Raw genomic sequence first — 22,485 nt, 5'->3', positions numbered from 1 at the left:
TAGTGAATAATCAGATTTGCATTTTTAGAAATATTACTTAGACGGGAATTTGGGACTGTAAAGGGATGGGGCTACAGAAAACAGCAATTTGGAAGCTGTTTCAGAATTGCAGTTAGGGATGACAATGGCCTAGAACAGAGTGGGGCAAGTGATGAAAGACAGAAGGATAGAAAATAACCCATATCCAAACCATCAAAAAAGTCTGTTGAGTTTAATATCAAAATGTTTCCAGAATCTGATCACTGCTCACCATCTGCCTAACCACTAACCTGGTACAAGCCAACAACACATCTCATCTCAATTATTGCAATAGTCTCCTAGAGTGGCCAGATTTTGCCAATAAAAATTTTATCTGGCAACCCAACTCCTAGCTGCTCTCCCACCTCTGCCTCTTCCTCCATTTCAGTCTCTTCTTAACATGGCAACCAGAGTACTGTTAGGAAAACACAACACAATCTTGAAAAGCTCTAAAAAGACCAACTGGTCATGATGTACACTATTATATTTCTTTACAGTGCTGAGTTTAATTTGCTAATATTGTATCTACGATCTTTGTATTTATATTAAAAAGTGCTTTGTTCTCCAGTTTCTTTTTCTCTTTCTCAGTCTGCCATGGTGAGGTTTTGCGATTGAGGTTATATTCTCATCATTAACCGAACTGGGGAGTAATCTTTTTTTGTATTCTCTAAAAATGTGTTCATAAGATTGCATTTATCTCTTCTTTGCAATTTGATAAAATTTGGCTAAAAACCACCTATGCCTTGTGTTGGATATTGTTTTACATTTTAAAATACTGATTCAATTTATTTGTGATGAGACAATGTTGAGTCAATTTTTATAACATTATTTTTCAGGAAATTGACTATTTTGTCTTTTTTTTCAAGCTCATTGTCATAAAATTCTTCATTGTTTTTCTTTCTGTAATCTGAGTTTTATCTCTACTTATTGTTTTCCCCCTTTTCCTCCCTCATATTGTTTATATGTGCTGCTGTTCTTAATTAATTTTACCAGTGTTTTAATGTTTTTTAATAATCAACTTTTATCCTGTTGATTCTCTCCATTGTATATTTATTTTGAATTTCACAAATTTCTTTTTTTGAGTTTCATAAATTTCTGATCTTATATTTATTATTTCCTAACTTCTAAATTCTTTGGCTTATTGCATTTTCATATACTGCTTCTATTTTGTGTGTTTCAAATTCCCATTGTATTTTCTTATTTGTCAAAATTTCCTGCAACTGTTAGACCCAGATGTCTAAATGATTCAATTTATTTTATTTCATCTTATTTTATTTTATTTTGGCAAGAATATTTCATGAGCAGTGCTGTGCAAGTCTCATTGATTATTTTACCTTATGTATGAATTTCCTGAATAATGAGCTGCTTAAAATCTCAAAATTGGAATAATGAAGGATTAAGTATAATTATGTTAATACATGTCATTACCAATTTTAAAAGATTTGCTACATCTCAGTATTTATTCTTTTTGAAGCTCAAATTGTGCTATCTTTGGCTAATGGGAGTCTCTTCACCTTGACTCCTATGTTCTTTTATAGGCTGTGATAGAGATTAGGTGTAGGATTTCAGAAATGACAAGATGACTAGGCTCACCTTGGATATATTTGATCACAGCTTGGAATCACATGTTACCTCCAAGGAGCCCTGGTAGTTCCTTTCAGTGGAAAATAATATTTGGAAATTATATCTGGGTCGTAAGTTTGCATTTTCTACTGGACTACCACAGTTTTTTTGAGCATCTCAGTAGAGAGCTAAGAGACATGTATTTAATTTATTTTAAAAAGAAAAAAAAAATAAATTCTACCCTTCCGTGCTACTCAGAGGGGAGTCCATACGGCATTATCTCGGGTTCCTGTCAGGAAGTGAAACTTTCACAACGTCTGGACCTTGAGGCCTCCTCGAGAATGGAGGAGGACGGAGGATGTCCTTAAATTCCTTGCAGCAGGAACCCTCTTAGATGGAACTAGCCTCGACTTTCAAATGAAACAGTACATCTACAAAAGGAAAAGTGATGGCACCTACATCATACGTCTGAAGAGAACCTGAGAACCTTCTGCTGGCAGCTGAGGCCACTGTTGCCACTGAAAGTCCAGGTGCTGTCAATATATCGTTCAGGAACACTTGCCAGCAGGCTGTAGTTTAAGTTGTAGTTGCCAGCGGGGCCACTTCAAATGCTAGCCACTTCACTCCTAGAAACTTCACTCGTCAGAGCCAGGCAGCCTTCTGGGAGCCGTGACTTCCAGAAGTTACTACATCCCAGGGCCGACCACTAGACTCTCACAGAGGCTTAAGTCAACTTGCCTCCCATTGTTCCGTGTAACAGAGATTCTTCGTTGTGCTGTGTGGACACGGTAACCCCACACAACAACAAGCGCCCATTCTGTGGGTCAAAGGGGGCGGACGCTGGGCGGGAGATTCTGCTCATGCGCAGCACGGTCTCGCGTGAGCACTCGCGGCGGTTGTGCCTGATCTCTAGTTTGGCGGAGATTCCGGGGACTGAAGAAGAAGAGCGTGCCACTGCTAAACAGTCTGTGACTAAGAAGGAATTCCAGGGTAAAGGGACCTCTCTAGCTCCTGAGTTTATTGCTACTAAACTCCAGGTTGTAGCCGGGTCCGAAGGGACTCAGGTGACTTCTGTGCCTGTCGGTGGTGGTTCCCTGCTGAAGACCAGAGCATGCAACTCGCCAGCCCGACTGAAGACTGGTCTGCAGCCCCCACGGCTCACACCACTGGATCAACAATTACTGAGTGGTGTTAAACTGTTCTTCCATGGGCTCTTAAATTAGAAAATGGAAATATAACGTTGACAAAAAAGTTCTAAGAAAGTAAGTAAAGTTCTAAGTAAGTAAGTAAATAAATTACCAATTAATTCATTACACTGATTTCCCACATTTAAATGGAAATCACAGGATTTTATTGAACTTGATTTATATCTTTGTCTTTTCTACTGAAAATCTTGGTTCCTAATGATATTAGTATATTACTTAAATGCTTTAATATGTTTTGTGTATAGTGGAGTATGTTTATATGCTTCTAGTTTTAAGATTATAATAAACTTAATAACAGGACCAGTAGGGGCAATTTAAGATTTAGTGATCTTTAGCTTTGGTCCAGTTAGGAGTATATTCAGTCAAAATTCTATTTTTAAATTAATTGAAATAAATATATTTGCAATTATGCTACCAATTTCATGTAAAGTAACATTAGTGAGTTTCACTTTTTTAAAATTTTATTTTAGGGATTGCCTCACTTTTTAAAATTTAATGTAATCTTTCAAATACACAAAATAAGAAAAGCGTTCTAAGGTCAAAACTATAAAACAAAGCACATTAAAAATCATCTACCTTTCCTTCCTGTTCTTCCCACCACCTCAATTTTGTCTTCTTCCTATCTAAAGTTTACTATTTCTTCTAATTAACATTTGGTTTATCCCTTTACTGTTTCTTTCTGAAAATATTAGCACATATGGGTGTATATGTATGAGTGTGTGTATGAATTCTTATACCTTTGTTACCCAAAAGGTACCCAAAATGATGTAACATCTTTCTTTTATTGTTTTTCTTTTTTACAACTTTTTTGCTTTTGCAAATAGGAGGGACATAAATAGCCTTGTGTGTTAGTCAATTCATATTTCTGTGAGTGTATCTTAGGGGCAGATTCCTAGAAGTGAAATTTCTGGGTCAAGGGGCAAATGCATGTTTAATTTTGCTAATTAATAATTTGCTAATACCAAATTCTTAGAGGTGATATGGTTTTAAATTTCTAGGAATGTATGAAAGTGATTGTTTTCTCACAGCCTCAACAACAGCATGTTTTCAAAACATTCATCTGTTTTTAGAAATGATGCCTCACTGTAGTTTCAATTTATATTTCTCTTATTATATATGTGATTAAGGGCCATTGCTGGTTCTGTTTTCCATGATATTTACATATTTGTTTCCAATGTTTCCAATGTCTGGTGTATAGGTTTCTATTCATATAAATTTTACATATGACAACAGGTATAATGAATGCTGATAGTGCCTGATTATTTTCTGTACATTTAATTTTCCTTTTATGTTTGTTTCATTTTCTTTGAGTTATTTTTGTCTTCTTGGTGTTTTTAACTGGGGGATTAATTAGGCTGTTTTTGTTTGCTTTCACATATCATTTTTCCTTTTACTGGTTTTGAATGCATATAACAATTTTCTTTTACTGGTTATAATTGATATTTTATTCTGAATATTTATTTAACACAATTTAAAGTTAATAATTCAGATGCCTACTGACCAATGCAAAAACTCTAAAACCCTTTAACTTTTATCAACTCAATTTTGACATGTATTATATTAAGTATTTTGCATTTGCCCTTTTTGAAGCTCCACTGATTACACTTACTGCTGCTATTATTATTCTTATTTTACACAGAAAATACTTGTTAGATATGTCCACTTTGTCTTTTTTTTTCTTTTTACTGTTAAGCATTTTCTTTAGTAAGTAGACCACTTAGAAGTCTCTTCAGTGTAGGCTTATTTTTGGTAAAATATCTCCATTTTCATGTATCTTAAAATTGTTTTGTGTTGTTTTTCTCTCCTTGTTGAGAGACAGTTTTGGTAGGCACACACTATTAGGTTAACAATAATTTTTTTCTGAGCAATTAAAGTAAATAACATTGCACCATCTTTTGGCTTCCATGATTACAATCGAGTTTGTTATGTTTTTCTAAGTGCTTTTTTAAGGTTTTCTATTCATCTTTGGAATTCTTCAACATTGTTGTAAATATATCTAGGATTCGATTTCTCTTTCTTATGCTGTATTTAGTGTCTGTCCTTTTCAACCACCCATTCAATTTTCATTTCTTTGCAATTCCATCTCTCTTCCCATACTGTCTTTAATTCCATCACTGCCAAATTAGCTCACTCAAAAGTCATCATTCTCTACCAGATTAACAATACAGTGTCTTTTGCTTAGTTCTTGACCTCCCTTAGCCTCCCATAGTTATTTTCACTTGGTTTATTCATTTGTTCTTGAAGTCTTATTTCTTGGGTTATTAGATGTGGTAGACAAAATTCTAAAGATGCCTACATCCCAAGATTCCTGGTCTTTGGTTATTCAATCAAACGCTAATATGGGGACTCTTCTGAAGGGATCTTGCAGATATAATCAAAGTCCCAAGTCAGTTGCCATTAAAATATGGAGATTATCCAGGTGGTCTATCCCAATCAAGTGAGCCCTTTTAAAGTACGGTTTTCTCCAGTTGGTTTCAGAAGGGGAAGTCAGAGAGATTCCAAGTGAAAGAAGGAATTGACTCTCCAATGCTGGTTTAAAGATAGAGTGGAGAGTAGGGTAGATATGGGTGAAGGAATGTAGACAGCCTTAAGTTGGCCCCTGGCCAAAAACCAGTAAGGAAATGTGGACCTCAGTCCTATAACTGCAGTCCTGTAGCTATAGTTGAACTCTACCAACAACTCGAATGGGTTTGGACACAGATTCTTTCCCGGAGCCTCCAGATAATAGACCATCCTGGCTGATACTTGGATTTTAGACCTTGAGACCTTGTGCCCAGACCAACATAACTGTGATAGAATAAATGGCTATTGCTTTAAGTTGCTAAACCTGAGGTAATTTGTTATGCAGCTCTTGTATGCATAAACATTTGCTAAGAGGGTATATCTTACATGCTCTTGTAACAACAAGAACAAAAGTATTTTAAAAATAATACGGCAGCCCTCTTTGCGCAGTGGGCAGCGCGTCAGTCTCATAAAAACACTAGAAAATTAATATCCTGGGCTTCTGTACTCCTGTCTTTCCTCTGATTGTTATGACCACTGTCTCTGGCTTATCTTCTGGGTTCTTTTCCTCTGCCCAATCCTTAAAAGGTGGGTTTTTCCTCAGATCTTCAATCAGTCACTACCCTTATAATTTAGTCAGAATAAGTATATCAGTCTATGCAAAAGTCTTCTGTTTCTCTTTTCTTCTTCATTACTTTATGAGGAGATCAGTCTCAAGTTTTTGTGTTTAAATAGCATTTGCAAATCTTGAATATTCTCTTATTCTTCAGCTTAAAGAAAAAATTAAAGATAAATAAAGAAAACAACCCTATACAGTGTTTTAAATTTGACACTAAAACGTCACTTGCAATTTAATTGAATCCATAATTTTTAAACTATTCTGTTTTCTCTAATTTATTTTCCAATCCCATTCAGCCCCTATTGTCTATATGATAACATATAGAATGTAATATTTTCATTAGGACTGTTTTCTGGTTATTTCAGGTGTATGCATCTTCCCTCCCTAAAGGTGAGGAATTCTTAGGTTTTTGAAAGTAGGTACTGGACCCTATGTTGAACCTCCACCCCAAACAGAGCACAATTTTGGGAACATTAAATATGTTTGATGCAAGTTTTCTGACTTACAGAGAAAATGAGAACTAAAAAGGGGGCCTCTGAATAAAGGGAGAGATGGGGATATGTTTGTAATAATTCCTACCACTACATCATCTTGAATTTCTCTCCACTGTCAACATTTTAACTCAGCAATACCACAGTGCCACAGGAGAGAAAAGGAGGATTGTATTCTATTTGTTTACTTTCCTTACCAAAAATACATAATTCTATATCTAGCATCTCCTGCATATATCTACTGTAGCTCTTTTATTTTTGACCTTATTAAGACACAAGGTTTTTCAAAGCAGAGACCTTGATTTGTTTGGACAGAGACAGCACAAGGGACATTTGATAAATGCTAAATAATCAACTCCTAAAGATGCATGACAGAGCTGGCAGATTATGCCCATTTAACTTGCTTTCTCTAATGCCTAGCCTAGTCTTGTGCACAGCTGGGATATAATAAGATATTTCTCATGATAGATAAGAATACTCTGAGGGCCATGGACTATAGAGACCTCAGGTCATAGCTGGCCATTATGCTTCTCATCCCAAGTCTCTGAATTTCTTCATGGTTAGTTCTGCTTGTTGCTATAATCAGAAAAGCTAAGGAGGTTGTATGGAGACTAGCGGGAAAAGATGTGATGGATGTAGAAACAGTAGGAAATGATGAATGGTCCTGCAGCCTCTCTGGGCAAGAGGTTTCAAAAGAATGCATACAAAAGGATAGATTTTCCTGTGCTCTGAATGTATTGTCAAGAAATAAATTACTTAAAATGCACCTTTTTAATGTTTTCATTTGTCTTTTCTACATATCTCAACACACTCTTTTGCCAAAGCAAAATACCACAGCCTGATTAAATATTAAAAATCCCCACACAGTGTCTGTGATAAAATGGTATAAGTGTCATCAAAAGCATTTTAGAATATTATAATACAAGTTAAGTGAAAATAAAGGCTATACGTATGTACTGATTATTGATAATAAGATGATATTAGCTACTATTTACTGAACATTTTCCACCTGCTAGGCACACTGCTAAACAGTTCATATATTAGCTCATTCAGTATTTTTCAAAAGTATGGTTGTGTAGACAAATGATGAAATGGAGGAAAGACTTATTGAAAGTTATACAGCAAATACAATGTAGAGTCAGGATTTTAACCCATTTTTATCCTGCTCAAATGATTAAAATCCATGATATACTACCTCTCAAAAGGATTTACCATTGATTTTGAATGTATTTTTAGAAATTGGAGGGCTTTTGCTGAAGATTTATATTTTATTTCATAGTATTTTCCTAGTGTAATCCTAAAAAGTACTATTTCAGAAATAGAGATATGAATCTGAACCATATTATTATGCATTTACTTCCCATGTCTTATGTCAGGTGATGCTAATGGATAAATTTTGAGAGGATAATGTGAAGTATATTTAAGGAAGTAACATGTCTTCATCAGATTAGATTATAAATGAAGATGACATAGATAAAGGGAATTAGTGTGAAAAGGGCTTCATTTTTCTGGGTAAAAATATGTTCAAGCACAGATTGAAAATGTGAATGAAATTCAACTTAACTCCAATTTTAAAAATCTATTGATGTTGGAAGAAGCAAGCACGAGGTCATACTTTTTCCCTCTCTGTAAGTCTGATGTTTTTTCTTTGTCTCTTGTAGTTCATGTATTAATTTGAATGTCATGTTGATGGAGGCACTGGTTTTCTTTTGTGGTGTTTAAATTGATATCTTTTACATGACAAGCTTATAATGACTCATTTATTTTTTTTTTCAACGTTTATTTATTTTTGGGACAGAGAGAGACAGAGCATGAACGGGGGAGGGGCAGAGAGAGAGGGAGACACAGAATCGGAAACAGGCTCCAGGCTCTGAGCCATCAGCCCAGAGCCTGACGCGGGGCTTGAACTCACGGACCCACGAGATCGTGACCTGGCTGAAGTCGGACGCTTAACCGACTGCGCCACCCAGGCGCCCCTATAATGACTCATTTAAATAGGTAACATGTTTTAGTAGATTAAGCAGAAATGTGACTGTACTTTTTCTGATAGATAAATTTTACATGTGGTAAAATAAAGAAATATTTTTAAAGAATGCATATTTTATGTAAAATTTTATAGCTCTTATGTCTACTGGATTTTGGAGATATGAATCTGTATTTTCACAGAGAAGAAAAGATTTGTGGAAAGTTCTGAACAAATATGTAGTATACAGTATTAAATTTTCTGGTAACCATCTTCAAGGACATCTTGGAACATAGTGTTAGCTAGCATGGAAAATTTCGGTTTTCTCTCTAGAATGGCTTTTCAATAGAAGGGTTGATTGCAAGACAGGGGCCAGTCCTATAGAGTTTGGACCTGGAACTAGATATACTCACCAGAGGAAAAGTTGCTGGTGAAATCAGGAAGTCTAGCCAGACAGGAACAGTTATCTTTAGAGAAACTGACAGGTAACTGGTCAACCTGAAGAGCTACCATAATAGCTAGTGTACAACGCAAAAACCAGGAATCTACAGGGAGGTAATATATTAAGATGTTGCAAGTGGACAGGGCAATTGCTTGTTAACAGATGCAAGGAAACAGGAAGCTAGCCCTAAGGCCTGGGGTTTAAGGGTTCAGAATCAGGTCTCAAGTGGCAGGGCCAGGAGCATGAGAAAATCAGAATCCCAAACCTGACGAATCCCTTGATGTGCTGGGTTGCTTATCAAGATCAGGACTAATTATAGAGTTCGTATAAGAAACGGAGTCATAGGGTGAGGACTTGATCCCAGGAAAGAATCAGGTTACTGGAAGTGAAACATAAAGTGAAACTACAGGAGCAGCCGGATCAACTGAGTATTGATCACAATCATGACTTCCCTCTCCAGCAAGGCTTGAAATCTTTTGGAAACTGAGACAGGGCCTACCTGTTAGCATTAGTGACTATAGGCAGATGATTACATTGAGACATTTTCCAAGTCTTCTAGTCATAATAAGCCAGAGAGATTAGAGTAAGTTTTCACTGTAGAACTGGTACTTAAGGCAATAGAAATATAATTCACTTTGTTTAAATTGAATTGGTTGAGCAGTCATTTTCACTCTTAGCAACACATACACGATAGAAGGAAAACATGGATAAGAAAGAGCAACAGCTCAAAAAACTAAATTGGAAAAACTATAAAGAAGAGAGGTACAAGAAGATCCAAAAGGTCACACTGGAACATCCTTCAGAAATTATACTTTGACTCATAATGCGGTAGTAATTTGATCAGCCTGATAGTTTGCTGCTTTAAGAAGAACATTTGTCAACTTTGTACTCAAGGATTTACTTGGCTAGGGGAAGGGAGATTTTTTTACTTTTACTTCTGATTTATTCAAATACTGTCTAGATATGAGAATTCTTTGAGCCTTTAGGCCATTGCTTCCTGAACAATAAATAAAAGAAATGACATGTCTTAGAAATACCTAGTTAAGTAGTTCTCTATTTAAAGAAAAATATTGTAATAATACACAGTTGCTAATAGAACAGAACTTTGCAAGTGTTATATTAGGTAAAAGTTAAATTATCACCTTAAAATTCTGATCACATATTTGCTTTTCAGTCACACCCACACTCGAAGATTATAATCACCATCAGAAGAGACATCTTTGAACATGAAGTCCAGTAATAAATAGCTGTAATTTCACAAATATCACCCCATTCTTCAAACTGTAATAATTTCACTTCCCACTGTGAACTTTAGATTCTAATTTATATTTTATATTAAATATATTAGTCTCTTCCAACAAAAATGAGATAAGCAGGCATATTATCACAAAGGAAGAGCTATGATAGAAATTTTCACATTTTGTAAATTTAATGCACAAACCAACTCATTTAGTTTGATAAGCATGGGTGTTTTTTTTTTTTTTTACTTCAACCAAAACTGAATTTTTTGTCCTTTAAAAAAGAAAATATATCAGTAGTACTTGAGTATTTTGTACAACTGGGGAAAGAAGTGCTGACAGAGCAAGCATTGAAAATGGCGTGCTGGAATAATGTTTGCACAAATAAACATCACTTTCTTTTTACCACTCAGAGCCACAGAATTGCTGCTGCTCTGCCTGGCAGTTCAATTATTTCCCAGGCTGGCACCTGCTATTCTATAGCTTGATGGTGTTAACCACCCAAGACAAAGGTATATATTTGTTCTCCAAATGACTTCATGGAGTCCCCAAATCAGCTAAATCGTGTGTGTGTGTGTGTGTGTGTGTGTGTGTGTGTGTGTGTGTGTGTGTGTTTAGAAAACAGACTTCAAATTGGCTTTGCTCAAAACTAAGATATACACTCAAAGTCAATTTTTCATATCTTAAGAACATCTTAACACCTTACTGTCAAACACCTTGACCTTTTCACCTTTCACATTAAGATGTTTTGGCATACATGTCTGTTCTAACACCCCAGAACTCTGGAGTTTGACAGCTGAAGAGGTCTCTGAACTGTAGGATACCAGGCGCATACCCTAACTAACCCCTAACCTTAACCCTAACTCTAATCCTAACCCCAACTCTAATCCTAACCCCAGAAGAAGTCAGTTTTATTATCTGGAGAGGACTCTGCACTGCAAAATACCAGGCAAATACCCTAACACTTATCCTAAACCTAACCGTAACTCTAACCCCTAACTCTAATCCTTAAGTCTAACCGTAGCCCAAACCCTGACCCTAACCCTCTGGAGAAGTCTCTGAACTGCAAAATGCTAGGAACATACACTAATCCTAACCCTGACCCTAGATCTGAAGAAAGTGGCTTCCTGAACACACGATAAGAAAAGCTTATTTGTTGGGAGATTTTTGATAACTGATTCAATTTCTTCACTAATTATGGGTCTGTTCAAATTTTCTATTTCTTCCCATTTGAGTTTTGGTAGTGTGTGGGTGTCTAGGAATTTTTCCATTTCTTCCACGTTGTCCAGTTTGTTGGCATATAATTTTTCATAGTATTCTCTGATAATTGCTTGTATTTCTGAGGGAGTGGTTGTGATAAATCCATTTTCATTCGTGATTTTTATCTATTTGGTTCCTCTTTTCTTTTTGAGAAGTCTGACTAGGGGTTTATCAGTCTTGTTTATTTTTTCAAAAGACCAATTCTTAGTTTCATTGATCTGTTTTTTTTTTTATTCTGTATTGTTTCTGCTCTGATCTTTATTATTTCTCTTTTTCTTCTGGGTTTGGGGTTTCTTTGTTGTTCTGCTTCTAGTTCCTTTAGGTGTGCTGTTAGATTTTGTATTTGGGATTTTTCTTGTTTCTTAAGATAGGCCTGTGTTGCAATGTATTTTCCTCTTAGGACTGCCTTTGCTGCATCCCAAAGGGTTTGGATGGTTGTGTTTTCATTTTTGTTTGTTTCCATATGTTTTTAAATTTCTTCTTTAGTGGCCTGGTTGACCTATTCATTCTTTAGTAGGATGTTCTTGAACCACCATGCATTTGGATAAAGAGTTGGTATCCAAAATCTGTAAAGAACTTACCAAACTCAGCACCCAAAAAACAAATAATCCAGTGAAGAAATGGGCAGAAGACATGAATAGACACTTTTCTAAAGAAGACATCCATATGGCCAAAAGACACATGAAAAGATGCTCAGCATCACTCATCATCAGGGAAATACAAATCAAAACCATACCACACTGAGATACCACCTCACACCAGGTCAGAGTGGTTAATATGAACAACTCAGGATCCAGATGCTGGTGAGGATGTGGAGAAATGGGATTTTCCCACCAGTTGGCAGGAATGCAAACAGGTACAGCCACTGTGGAAAACAGTGTGGAGGTTCCTCAAAAAATTAAAACTAGAACTAACCTACAACTCAGCATTAGCACTACTAGGAATCTATCCAAAGGATTCAGGAGTGCTGATTCTTAGGGGTACATGTACCCCAGTGTTTATAGCAGCACTTTCAACAATAGTCAAATTATGGAAAGAGCCTAAATGTCCACCGACTGATGAATGGATAAAGATGTGTATATATATGTATACACACCCACATACACACAATGAAATATTTCTTGGCGATGAAAAAGAATGAAATCTTGCCATTTGCAGCAATGTGGATGGAACTGGAAGGTATTATGTTGAGTGAAATTAGTCAATCAGAGAAAGACAAATATATGTTTTCACTCATGTGGATCTTGAGAAACTTAACAGAAGACCATGGGGGAAGGGAAGGGGAAAAAATAGTTACAGAGAGGGAGGGAGGCAAACCATAAGAGACTCAAACACAGAGAGCAAGCCGAGGGTGGATGGGGGGTGGAGAAGAGGGGGTGGCATTGAAGGGGGCACTTGTTGGGATGAGCACTGGGTTTTGTATGTAAGTGATGAACCATGGGAACCTACCCCAAAAACCAAGAGCACACTTACACACTGTATGTTAGCCAATTTGACAATAAATTATATTAAAAAAATCAAAAAATAGAAGAAAAAAATAAACTGGAGGGTGCTTAGAATCATAGATTTCAAAAGTATTTAGATAAATTAAAAAGTATCATTTTGTACATTTTAAATGTTATATAAATAAACCCAGCATAATTTGAATAATGCAAAATAAAAAAAAAGAAAAGCTTAGAAGCAGCCCCAAAAAAGAGATGTTTTGGCAGAGAAGGCAAAATGTCTGAATGAATTTTGCAATTATAATAACAAAGGGGTCTATGAGAGGTGAAAATAAGAAAAAGTGACCACCATGATATCACATTATAAAGTGCTATGGAAATGTTAATTATTATTATGTTTTATTATTTTAAGTTCTTGGCATCCTGCAAGCATGGAATTCTCAACACAAAGCACATCACCTAAATGTACAGAAAAGAGCCCATGTTGATGCTTGGGACACTTCTGATAGTCTCTTCACACATAGTACCTACACCTTTATTAACTCCAGGAACCTCCACTTTTCTCCCTTCTATTCATGATCAGGTTCACGCCTTCCTGACAGCAGAGCACGACCTCCAAAGCCTCAGTGAATCTTTCTACTCCATCTTTCATCCATTTTGAACTTACTCTTCACTCTTTTTATCCTCTCTAGTCTCTATCTTTCGGCACAGTCCTAGACACACACTCTTTCCTGATTGAACCCTGAAACAGTTTCAATGATGTCTTCACTGACATCCTGATTTGTTCACCCTCTTCACCCTGTTTGCCAATTCCCTTCTTTTAAGTAAGTATAGACTTCTGTTTTCTCTGGCAGAGAACATACAGTTTAGGGGCATTAGTAGAGAAAGCACTTAACTATGTGGATGCATCCTATCATAAATTCATCCTCTCCTACTTGGCTAATAATGACTCTTGGGACCTGCCATTCCCACTCTTTCTATATGATGTTTAGAACCAGAAAAGCAAACTTTGGGGGACTATAGCAAAAAGAGCCATTTTCTAGTACTTTATTAGAGGCCTCTAGAAGAAATGGATTGAAAATCTTTTCTCAAAGGGGCGCCTGGGTGGCTCAGTCGGTTAAGCGTCCAACTTCAGCTCAGGTCATGATCTCTCGGTTTGTGAGTTTGAGCCCCACATCAGGCTCTGTGCTGACAAGCTCAGAGCCTGGAGCCTGCTTCAGATTCTGTGTCTCCCTCTCTGCCCCTCCCCTGCTCATGGTCTATCTCTCTCTGTCTCTCAATAATAAATAAATGTTAAAAAAATTAAAAAAAAAAGAAAATCATTTCTCAAAATGTGAAATTCAGATTGGCAGCAATAGAGTAATCATACTCTGTAACTAACCACAGAATGTTGGATGGGAAAAATCGATGCTCATTCATGTAATTTCATTTCTTACTAGGCATTATATTGATTGGTTAAATATGCTCACTCTACTAGCCATTTAAAATAATCTCTTCCTATTTGCATTTAATCTTTCTATTTTTATTTCATAGCTTCACTGAATTTCTTCACAAGTTCCCAGCAATTGACTTATGCCTAATCACAGCCAGGGTTCACTTTTTTGAATTTGTGCAGTTACAGAAATGCAAAGTAGAAGGCTCTATGTCCAAATTTACCGTCCTTTGAATAATACCATAAATCTCTTTGACTTCTTAGACCAGAGGCTGTCAGTTTGTACTGTTGGCAATTAACTGATTAATCTGTTACAGATATGTCCTGCTGGATTGAGATTTCTGTAAGTACAATCAGGCTTGTAGGATTTCTTCCTTACTAACTTCTCACAGCAGACTTTGTCATGTTATAACTCATAGGTCTTGCAAGCTTCTCCTTTAGTTATTACCATATAGACTAATGGTTAGGTGCCTAGATCCTCAAGTTAGACTATGTCAACTTGAAATTCAAGTTCAGCCACTTATTGTGGGACATCAGAGAATTAATGTATCTCTGAGTTCACTGTGATCATCTGTAAAATGGGGATAACAATAACACCACCTCTTCTGATGAAGCAGAAATGTGGTAATTTATGTAAGTGAATGAAAATATACCTTCAAGTATATATAGTAAAATATACCTTCAAGTGCCTCCTGTCTCCAGGCGACAACAGCATAAAATATGTAAACAAATGAGGAATCTTTATTTGCTCAAATTTAATCTGTTATTCATGTTGCATCATTGTTCTTTCTCAAATTTTCTGTCCCCCTCAGGTAACATCCCTCATTATCAGAAGGAGGAAATTTCTTAACATGTTATTTTGACAGCATAATTTACCCAGTTGGTTGTCATTATGATGATGCTTTAGATTTGTTTACAGTCGACTGTTCTAAGAGGAAGAATAGCTGGCCTAAATTCTTCCTCATACATTACTGAAAAATGTTACATTCTCTTGGTGAAATTTTGTTGAGTGGCTGTGTAGCATACCTCTTTGTAAAGTGGAGAGTGATAAATGAAAACACTTCCTACTTATACTCTTGATTTAATTAGTTATTAAAATAACCTCATATTGGACTTGTATTTTACTCATAGAAAATTGGCAAAATGCTAATACATCTGGTTTAACTAGGCTAAGTTCATGTCTTATTTAACTTTGATTCCCTAGCACAAACTCATTTATTAAAATGAATGCTTATTGAATCAAGTTAAGTAGCCACACAGTAAACAGATGAACGTTGTGGTTAATAATGTGGGCCAGACTGAAATACTTTTCTTGTTGAGAAGCTTACTTTAATCACCTTATTTTCTAGCATAATATAATCATTTATTAAAATGATAGAATATTTTCCTTATATAGGAGATAGTGGTTTTGTATGTTGTTGATATCTGCCTGAGAATAAAATAGGTACTTTATCAAATTTGTTGGAGGTGTCATGAGAATTGATATGTAAGACTAGTTGTGGGAACAAATTTAAATTAAAAAAATCTGCAAGAGTTCACATTTAGATATTGCCTTGTGCCCACTCTTGTTTGGGAATAATGCATCTTCAGTCTATAGAATTGTATCATGTACTTTAGGCCTAGAGAGAAACGTGATAGACCCTCTATGGAACCTGTAGAGGAATGCATTGCAATAGGGTGCTCAACCTAAATCAAATGATGCAGACAGTGTTGATGACCTCCATTGGAGGAAAAAGAGGTGTAAGGTGCTGCACACTAAGCACATTGCTCATTATATATTAATTTAACAATCTTGGACTTTACTAATTAAATGCTTTGTAGCATATATGCCTTATTTTTTTTCTCAGAATTAAATATGTGCATTTTGAGGGATTTTAGCATGCTTTGGAAAGAGGAACGGCCAACTCATTTCCAGAAAATTCAGGCACCAACTGCTTTTGGCCAAAAGGTGTATTACTGACAAAAATTCAGCAATCTAATCTGGAAAATCAGAATTAAGAATTCTGCTGGTGAGTTGAATACATAGGTGAATAATATAAGCTACTTAGCAGCTTTGGACCTTCGCTCAACTTAGGTTTAAATACTGGAGAACTATCAATGTTATCATTTCCAGAAGTCATTCTTTTACAAATGGAGATTAGGATATGATGGAAAAATACAGCGTTGGGAGTTATCCATCAGGAAACAAAATGGAAGGTGTGTGATATCTATCCAGTGTCATGGTGAGGACTCTCCATATTACACTTCTGCCTTAAAACTTACTGTGCTAGAAACTTCACAGCAAAGATTCCAGTTTTTCATGGTGATTTTTTAGTGAAAGAGAGTGAGGTTTAGCTGCCAGGCATGTGCTTCTGGAACAACATACAATGAGATCTTTTGATGTTGTTTTCAATCTATTTTCTTTAGAATACTGTTCTGTGAGATTTCATAGAAAAAGGATCCCATGATCAGATATTTGGGAAATGGCGAATATTTTATTCCCTTGTCAAAAATTCATTGTGTATATATTTTTTTACATTAGAAACTTAGAATTTCCAGAGTAAACAAAAACTTAAAAATAAAACAAAAAATCCTGCTAATTCAACAAATGCAAACATTATATATGTATATGTGTATATGTGCATGTGTGTATATGTATATGTTTATGAATTCATTTTTCACTGAACATGTGCCAATAGTTTGTGGCACTGGCTGATACTGATGTCTTGGGAAGGCTGGTCTAAGGAATTAAAAGCTGTAAATTATAAAGGAAATACTTTCAGGTGAGAAGGGATGCCTATGGTAGCCCCCTTCAACTACTCTGCATTTCCATCCAGGTAATTTAAAAAATTTTATTCCTTCCATGCTTTCATTCTTTTTCCTTTCAATGGACTCTATACTGGGGATAAAGAAGAAAATGTCACTGCTCTAGAGGAGCTTTATACTCTACTGGAAATAATTACAGTGGAACCTGGTAAAGGTGTGGTGATAAGAAGAAGATATATTGGCTTCAGTTTTCTTTCTTTTTTAAAAAAGTTTAATTATTTTGAGAGAGAGAAAGATTGCACATGAGTGTGCGTGAGCAGGGGGTGGGGCAGAGAGAGAGAGAGAGAGAGAGAGAGAGAGAGAGAGAAGCAGGCTCCCCACTGACAGAACAAAGTTCGATCTTACCAACTGTGAAATCTTGACCTGAGCTGAAATCAAGAGTTGGGGGCTCAACTGACTGAGCCACCAGGTGCCTTGGTTTAAGTTTTCCTGATAGCAAATAACAAAAACTAAATCAAAATTAGATTCATGAAACCCAAAGGCAGAAATACAACTTGGCTTAGGAAGCGTCTAGAAAGCAGCTATATCATTTCCAATAATGCAGTGCTTTTCAGCAAAGAGTGTCTTTCTAAGCAAACATTCAGAATCTGGTCTGGAGATTCACAATGAACTCTGCTGCTGGCTGGAATGAATATATATACACATACACATACACATACACATATACAGATATACCTATGATACAAATTAAAGAAAACACACATAACTGGTAGTTTTGTAATGCAACATGTATGGCAGGCATTGACCACAGGAAATTACTACCAGTATGTAGGGTGAAGCTGGCCTAAGACTTGTTTCCTATTAACACTGTTGCCCAGGATAAGGTTGTCAGAAGTGCTCTGACATTCTGACTTCTGAGATCTCCATCTTGCTATACAGTTTTAACCATTAGCATTTGTATTATTTAATGAACATAAACATTTCAGATAAAGCCAAAACCCTCTCTATTTTAAACTCTGCCCAATCCCTTTCCCTTCACTTCTTCCCCAGAGGCAACTGCAGTCACGATCAGCAGGCCATGTTCCTATATTTTTACTATTCACATATACCCACATTCATCAGGGCCCAAACTCACCCCATTCAACCCCCATCCTCATATACCCAAATCGTTTATAAGGGTAAGATTAATACTGTATTTTCCAGGGTCCCATGGAATACCTTCTCCCTCCATCTTAAGAGATCCTGAGCTGCATACAGGTGGGGTTGGGTGGGCAAAGGGACTCCTCGTTACTGATTTTAAAATTTAAAAGGTGAGAGATGTGCACATAAATCAACCAGAGACTTTCATTTATTCAGAAACCAAATAACTTGATTGAAACCAAATCATTTTATTTATGGAAAACTGGAAGAAAAAAAAAACTGGGACGTTTTGCAAGTGCAATACTGCAAAATGCATGCTCGGCATGGTGACCAGGGGAAGTTACCATGCACCCTGTGGCTATGGGAAGGCAGTCCCAACTCAGTTCTTGTCGCTGTTGCCCAGGGTGAGCTTGTCAAAGAGGTACTCTGCCAAGCCATCTTCCAGGGTCTCTATGTTGCGCAGGCTGGTGATGTAGCCCCCCAGCTCTTTGATGACCTTGACTCGCTCGGGCAGGTAGTTGGTATCCAGGAAGCTGCACAGATGGGCATCGTTCTTGTCGGTGGCCAGCTGGTGCAGGTCGAGCAGGCTCTGGTTCAGGCTCTTCTCCAGGTGAAAGGCGCACTCCATGGCGTTGAGGCCGTTTTCCCAGTTGTCGCGGTCAGGCTTCATGATGTCGCGCAGGCGGATGCGGCCCCCACGCAGGTTCTGCAGCTGCATCAGCTTCTCGGCATGCTGGCTCTCCTCGTGGGACCGGCGCAGGAAGAACTTGGAGAAATTCTCCAGGGCCACGTCGGCGCGGTCGAAATAGAAAGCCATGGACAGGTACGCGTAGGAGGCGTAGAGCTCCAGGTTGATCTGGCTGTTGATGGCGGCCTCGCACTGCGGGTGGTAGTTCTGGCGCACTTGAGAGGACGGCGCGGTGGCCATGGCTGGCGGCGCTGGCACCAAGGCGAAGGCGGCTCAGAAGCGAGGGCGGCAAGGCCGAAGGCGGTGGCGGCGGGTCTCCGGCGCTTTTTCAGAGTAGCCGACCAGGCAGGCCCGGTGGCAGTCTCCGAGAGGCGGCTGGAATGAGGTCCGTTACTCCGGAGGTGGGGGTTTGAATCCGTTACGTGAATCCGTTACGTGAAGGGGCGTGGTCACGAAGGCGAGGGAGGGGGTGGTGGGCGGGGCGCCGTGTTCAACGTGCCATCTGTGCCTGCGTGAGGCACGAGGCCCAGAGCAGCTCCACGCTGTCTTGAAGCCATTTTTAAAACTCTCTTTTTTAAATATATATTTAATATAGTTTAATATATTGCTGTGATATGTGAATATATTTCATGAGAAAAAAACGACAGGATTTTTTATTTTTTACCTGTTTTTTTCAAACATTCATAAAATAACTCTTGAGATACAATTCATATGCTATAAAATTCACCTTTTGAAAGTGAGTATCTACATGGTTTATAGTATATTCATGGTGTTAGGCAACCATCACCACAATCTAATTTCATAGTTTCATCACTCCTGGCCTAGCAGCTCTGGAGCTCTGGGCTGGAACTGGAAGGTCCATCCATTACCCAGGAGTTGGGAGAGGGGTGAGGATCCGTTAAAGGATTTTTGTGGTCCAGGGGAAAGGGGCCTGGGACTGTGGAGGGGCTAGGGGGCAGGGCTGGGGCGCGGTGGAGCTCGAGCGCTGTTCTAGGTTTTAAGGAGCCTGAGTGACACAGGGAGAACAGGGAGACACTGTGCTGAGCATTTTAATATTTTAAAATGTTCCTCACGAATGTAAGTGTAATCACATGCATGTAAGAGTTAATCACATGCATGGTTTCTTTGAACAATTTACATGAATACTGTCCTGATGTGATTGTGCACTAAATACGGTGCTTTTGTGGTATCATTGGTATATTTAGTATCATAAGGCTTTATTTGGATGGCAGCTATCCTCTGTGGCTCAACATCCATGATGTTGACACTTCTGATAGCCTCCTCACTCAGTTCCTAGACCTTACTAGTTTCAGTGACTTCACTTCTCTCCTATTTGTGGTCAGGTTCAGACTTTTCTGCCAGCAGAACAGCACCTCCAAAATCTCAGCGAGTCTTTCTACCTCTTGATCTTCCACTGTTTTCGCACTTGTTCCTCATTCCCTTTATTCTGTCCCATTTCATAAACTTTTCAGCTTAGTCCTAAAAACACATTCCTTCTGCCCTGTCTGGATCCCAATATGGACAGTGTCAGTGATCTCTTCACTGACATCCTGGATTTGCTCACTCCCTCTTACCTGGCTTGCTAATTCCCTTCCTCCTGGGTAAATTCAGATTTCTCTTTTCTCTCACAGAAAACAAAAGTTTAGGTGCATTATTAGAAAAAGCACCACTAACCATGTGGATATGTTCCTCCCCTCCAACCTCATCTGTACTTTCACTGCCACTCAGGAAGCTTTTTTTTTTTTCTCTCCCAGTTATATTCTATAGAATGAGACACAGTGGTAGGGAATACCACCGATCTCAGACTGCCTTTCATTAATTCATTCAGTCTTTCAGCAAATATTTACTGATTAACTAATATGGCCCAGGCACTAGTCTGCGATTTGGGCATACATTAGTAACAAGGAGAGAAGTCTCTGTTCTGATGAGGTTTGCATTCTAGTGGAGAAGCAAAACAAACTAAACAAACACAAAGCTGCCTTATTTCCCCCCTTATTGTTGCAAATACATACATACAAGATATTACACATGTATATGGAAATTTAGAAGACAATATATTCTTATAATTCAAGGATATATTAATGGGAGACATAAGACTAACCTAGGTATTTATAATTTATTTATTTGTGCATTAAGTCAACAACCACTTAGATATTCCAAATATGTGTCAGACACTGTGTTTGATTCTGCAAATATACAGAAGAATCAAATGTGCTCTCTGTTCTCAAGGTACAAGATAGAGTGACAGAATATTATAGGTGCTTTCAGATAAAGTGAGGATAAAATGCCTATTTTCATAGAAAGGCTTAATCCCAAGGTTTTAATTAATGCAGTAATTTTTGGTCTCTTTATTTCTCTTTGAACATTGGTACTATTTTATAATCATTGTGATGAAAACAAAAGATCAAATATCAGATGTCACAATATAAACTTACCTAGGCAGTTTTGGAGGCATGTGATTGTTGATTCTGTAAATAAAGAGAATAACATCTACTTGATAAGTTGATTTTAATGATAGAATGGCACTACACATGGAAAAGAACTACGTGATCATTTTCTCAATGAGAAAATTGTATCCTGTATTTTCTTAACACCAGGGTTTGGTGTTAATATAATTGTAGACTTTCAAAATTTTCTTGGAAGATTCCATTGTAGACTTCACTGTAAGAATCTGTTTAAGCAGAAGAGATCTTGATTTTTTAGAACATTTTCTCATTATATCTTAAGATTGTTTAATAACTAATTTATCTCTATAATTATACTCTTCAAATATTTAAAATAATAATACTATTGAATGACTACTAAGGGGTGATAGTGGTAATTCTGTAATATTTCATTCCTCATCATTACCTCCTAGGGAAAGAAGGTAATGGTAAAATATGTATTGTAAATAAGAGCAACTTAAGACTTAAAAACCAACTTTTCTAAAGGAAATCAATAAAGAAGTATGAACTGGAACTTCAAATTTCTACAAAATAAATATACATAAGTATAAATGAAAGCATTACATTCAGTTTTTCTAAAATGAGAAATATAAAAATACAGAGAATGAGAAAACTTCAAAGCAGATCATGTTTCTTAAAAATATCACCATAGGAATATAAGATAAAGGTTTCTTTGAAATGTTTGTGGTCGTGTTTGTGTTGTATTAGTAATAGTGTCCTGCATAGAAACAGAACCATTAGTATATATATGTGTATGGGTGTATAAATGTAAGGATTTACATGTGATTATTGAGGCTAGTAAGTCCCAAAATCTACAGTTGGCAGACTTGAGACCTAGGAGAACAGATGGTGTAGCTCAAAGACCAGCAGGCTAGAAACCCAGAAAGTTCAAGTCAAAAAGGTAGTAAAAAAAAATCAGTTTCTCAGCTCAAAGCCAATCAGTATGGACGGGTTCTCTCTTATTTGGCGGTAGGTCCACCTCATTGTTCTCTTCAGGCCTTCAAATGAGTGAAGGCTTACTCACACCAGGAAGGGAAATCTGCTTTACTCACTCTACTGTTTCAAATGTTAACTTCATGGAAAAATACCCTCACAGGCATACACAGAATAATATTTGACTAAATATCTGGGTACCCCCTGGCCCAGTCAAGTTGACATGTAAAATTAATCATCACAGCATTAGTCATAGTAAATGCAGAGTCAACAAATAAAACTTACAGTGCCATAAGAGGTGAAAATTCTTTGACTTTCACTTCTCTTTATCACTTAAAAATGTTATTAATAGTAAGTTCT

The 22,485-nt window shown here is 37.1% G+C and overlaps 1 protein-coding gene across 1 annotated transcript; it reads right to left on the bottom strand.

The window, feature by feature from the left end:
• Positions 1-18,288: 18,288 nt before the first annotated feature.
• LOC105261405 (ferritin heavy chain-like) lies at positions 18,289-19,165 on the bottom strand. The gene has a single exon (XM_045050451.1). The coding sequence runs from the start codon at positions 18,986-18,988 to the stop codon at positions 18,440-18,442; it is 549 nt and encodes a 182-aa protein (XP_044906386.1). The 5' UTR covers positions 18,989-19,165; the 3' UTR covers positions 18,289-18,439.
• Between the last annotated feature and the right edge of the window lie 3,320 nt (positions 19,166-22,485).

The sequence above is a fragment of the Felis catus genome, chromosome X (genome assembly GCF_018350175.1).
Source record: "Felis catus isolate Fca126 chromosome X, F.catus_Fca126_mat1.0, whole genome shotgun sequence".
NCBI classification, from domain to species: Eukaryota; Metazoa; Chordata; class Mammalia; order Carnivora; family Felidae; genus Felis; species Felis catus.
This window is presented reverse-complemented; position numbering and strand designations above follow the sequence as displayed.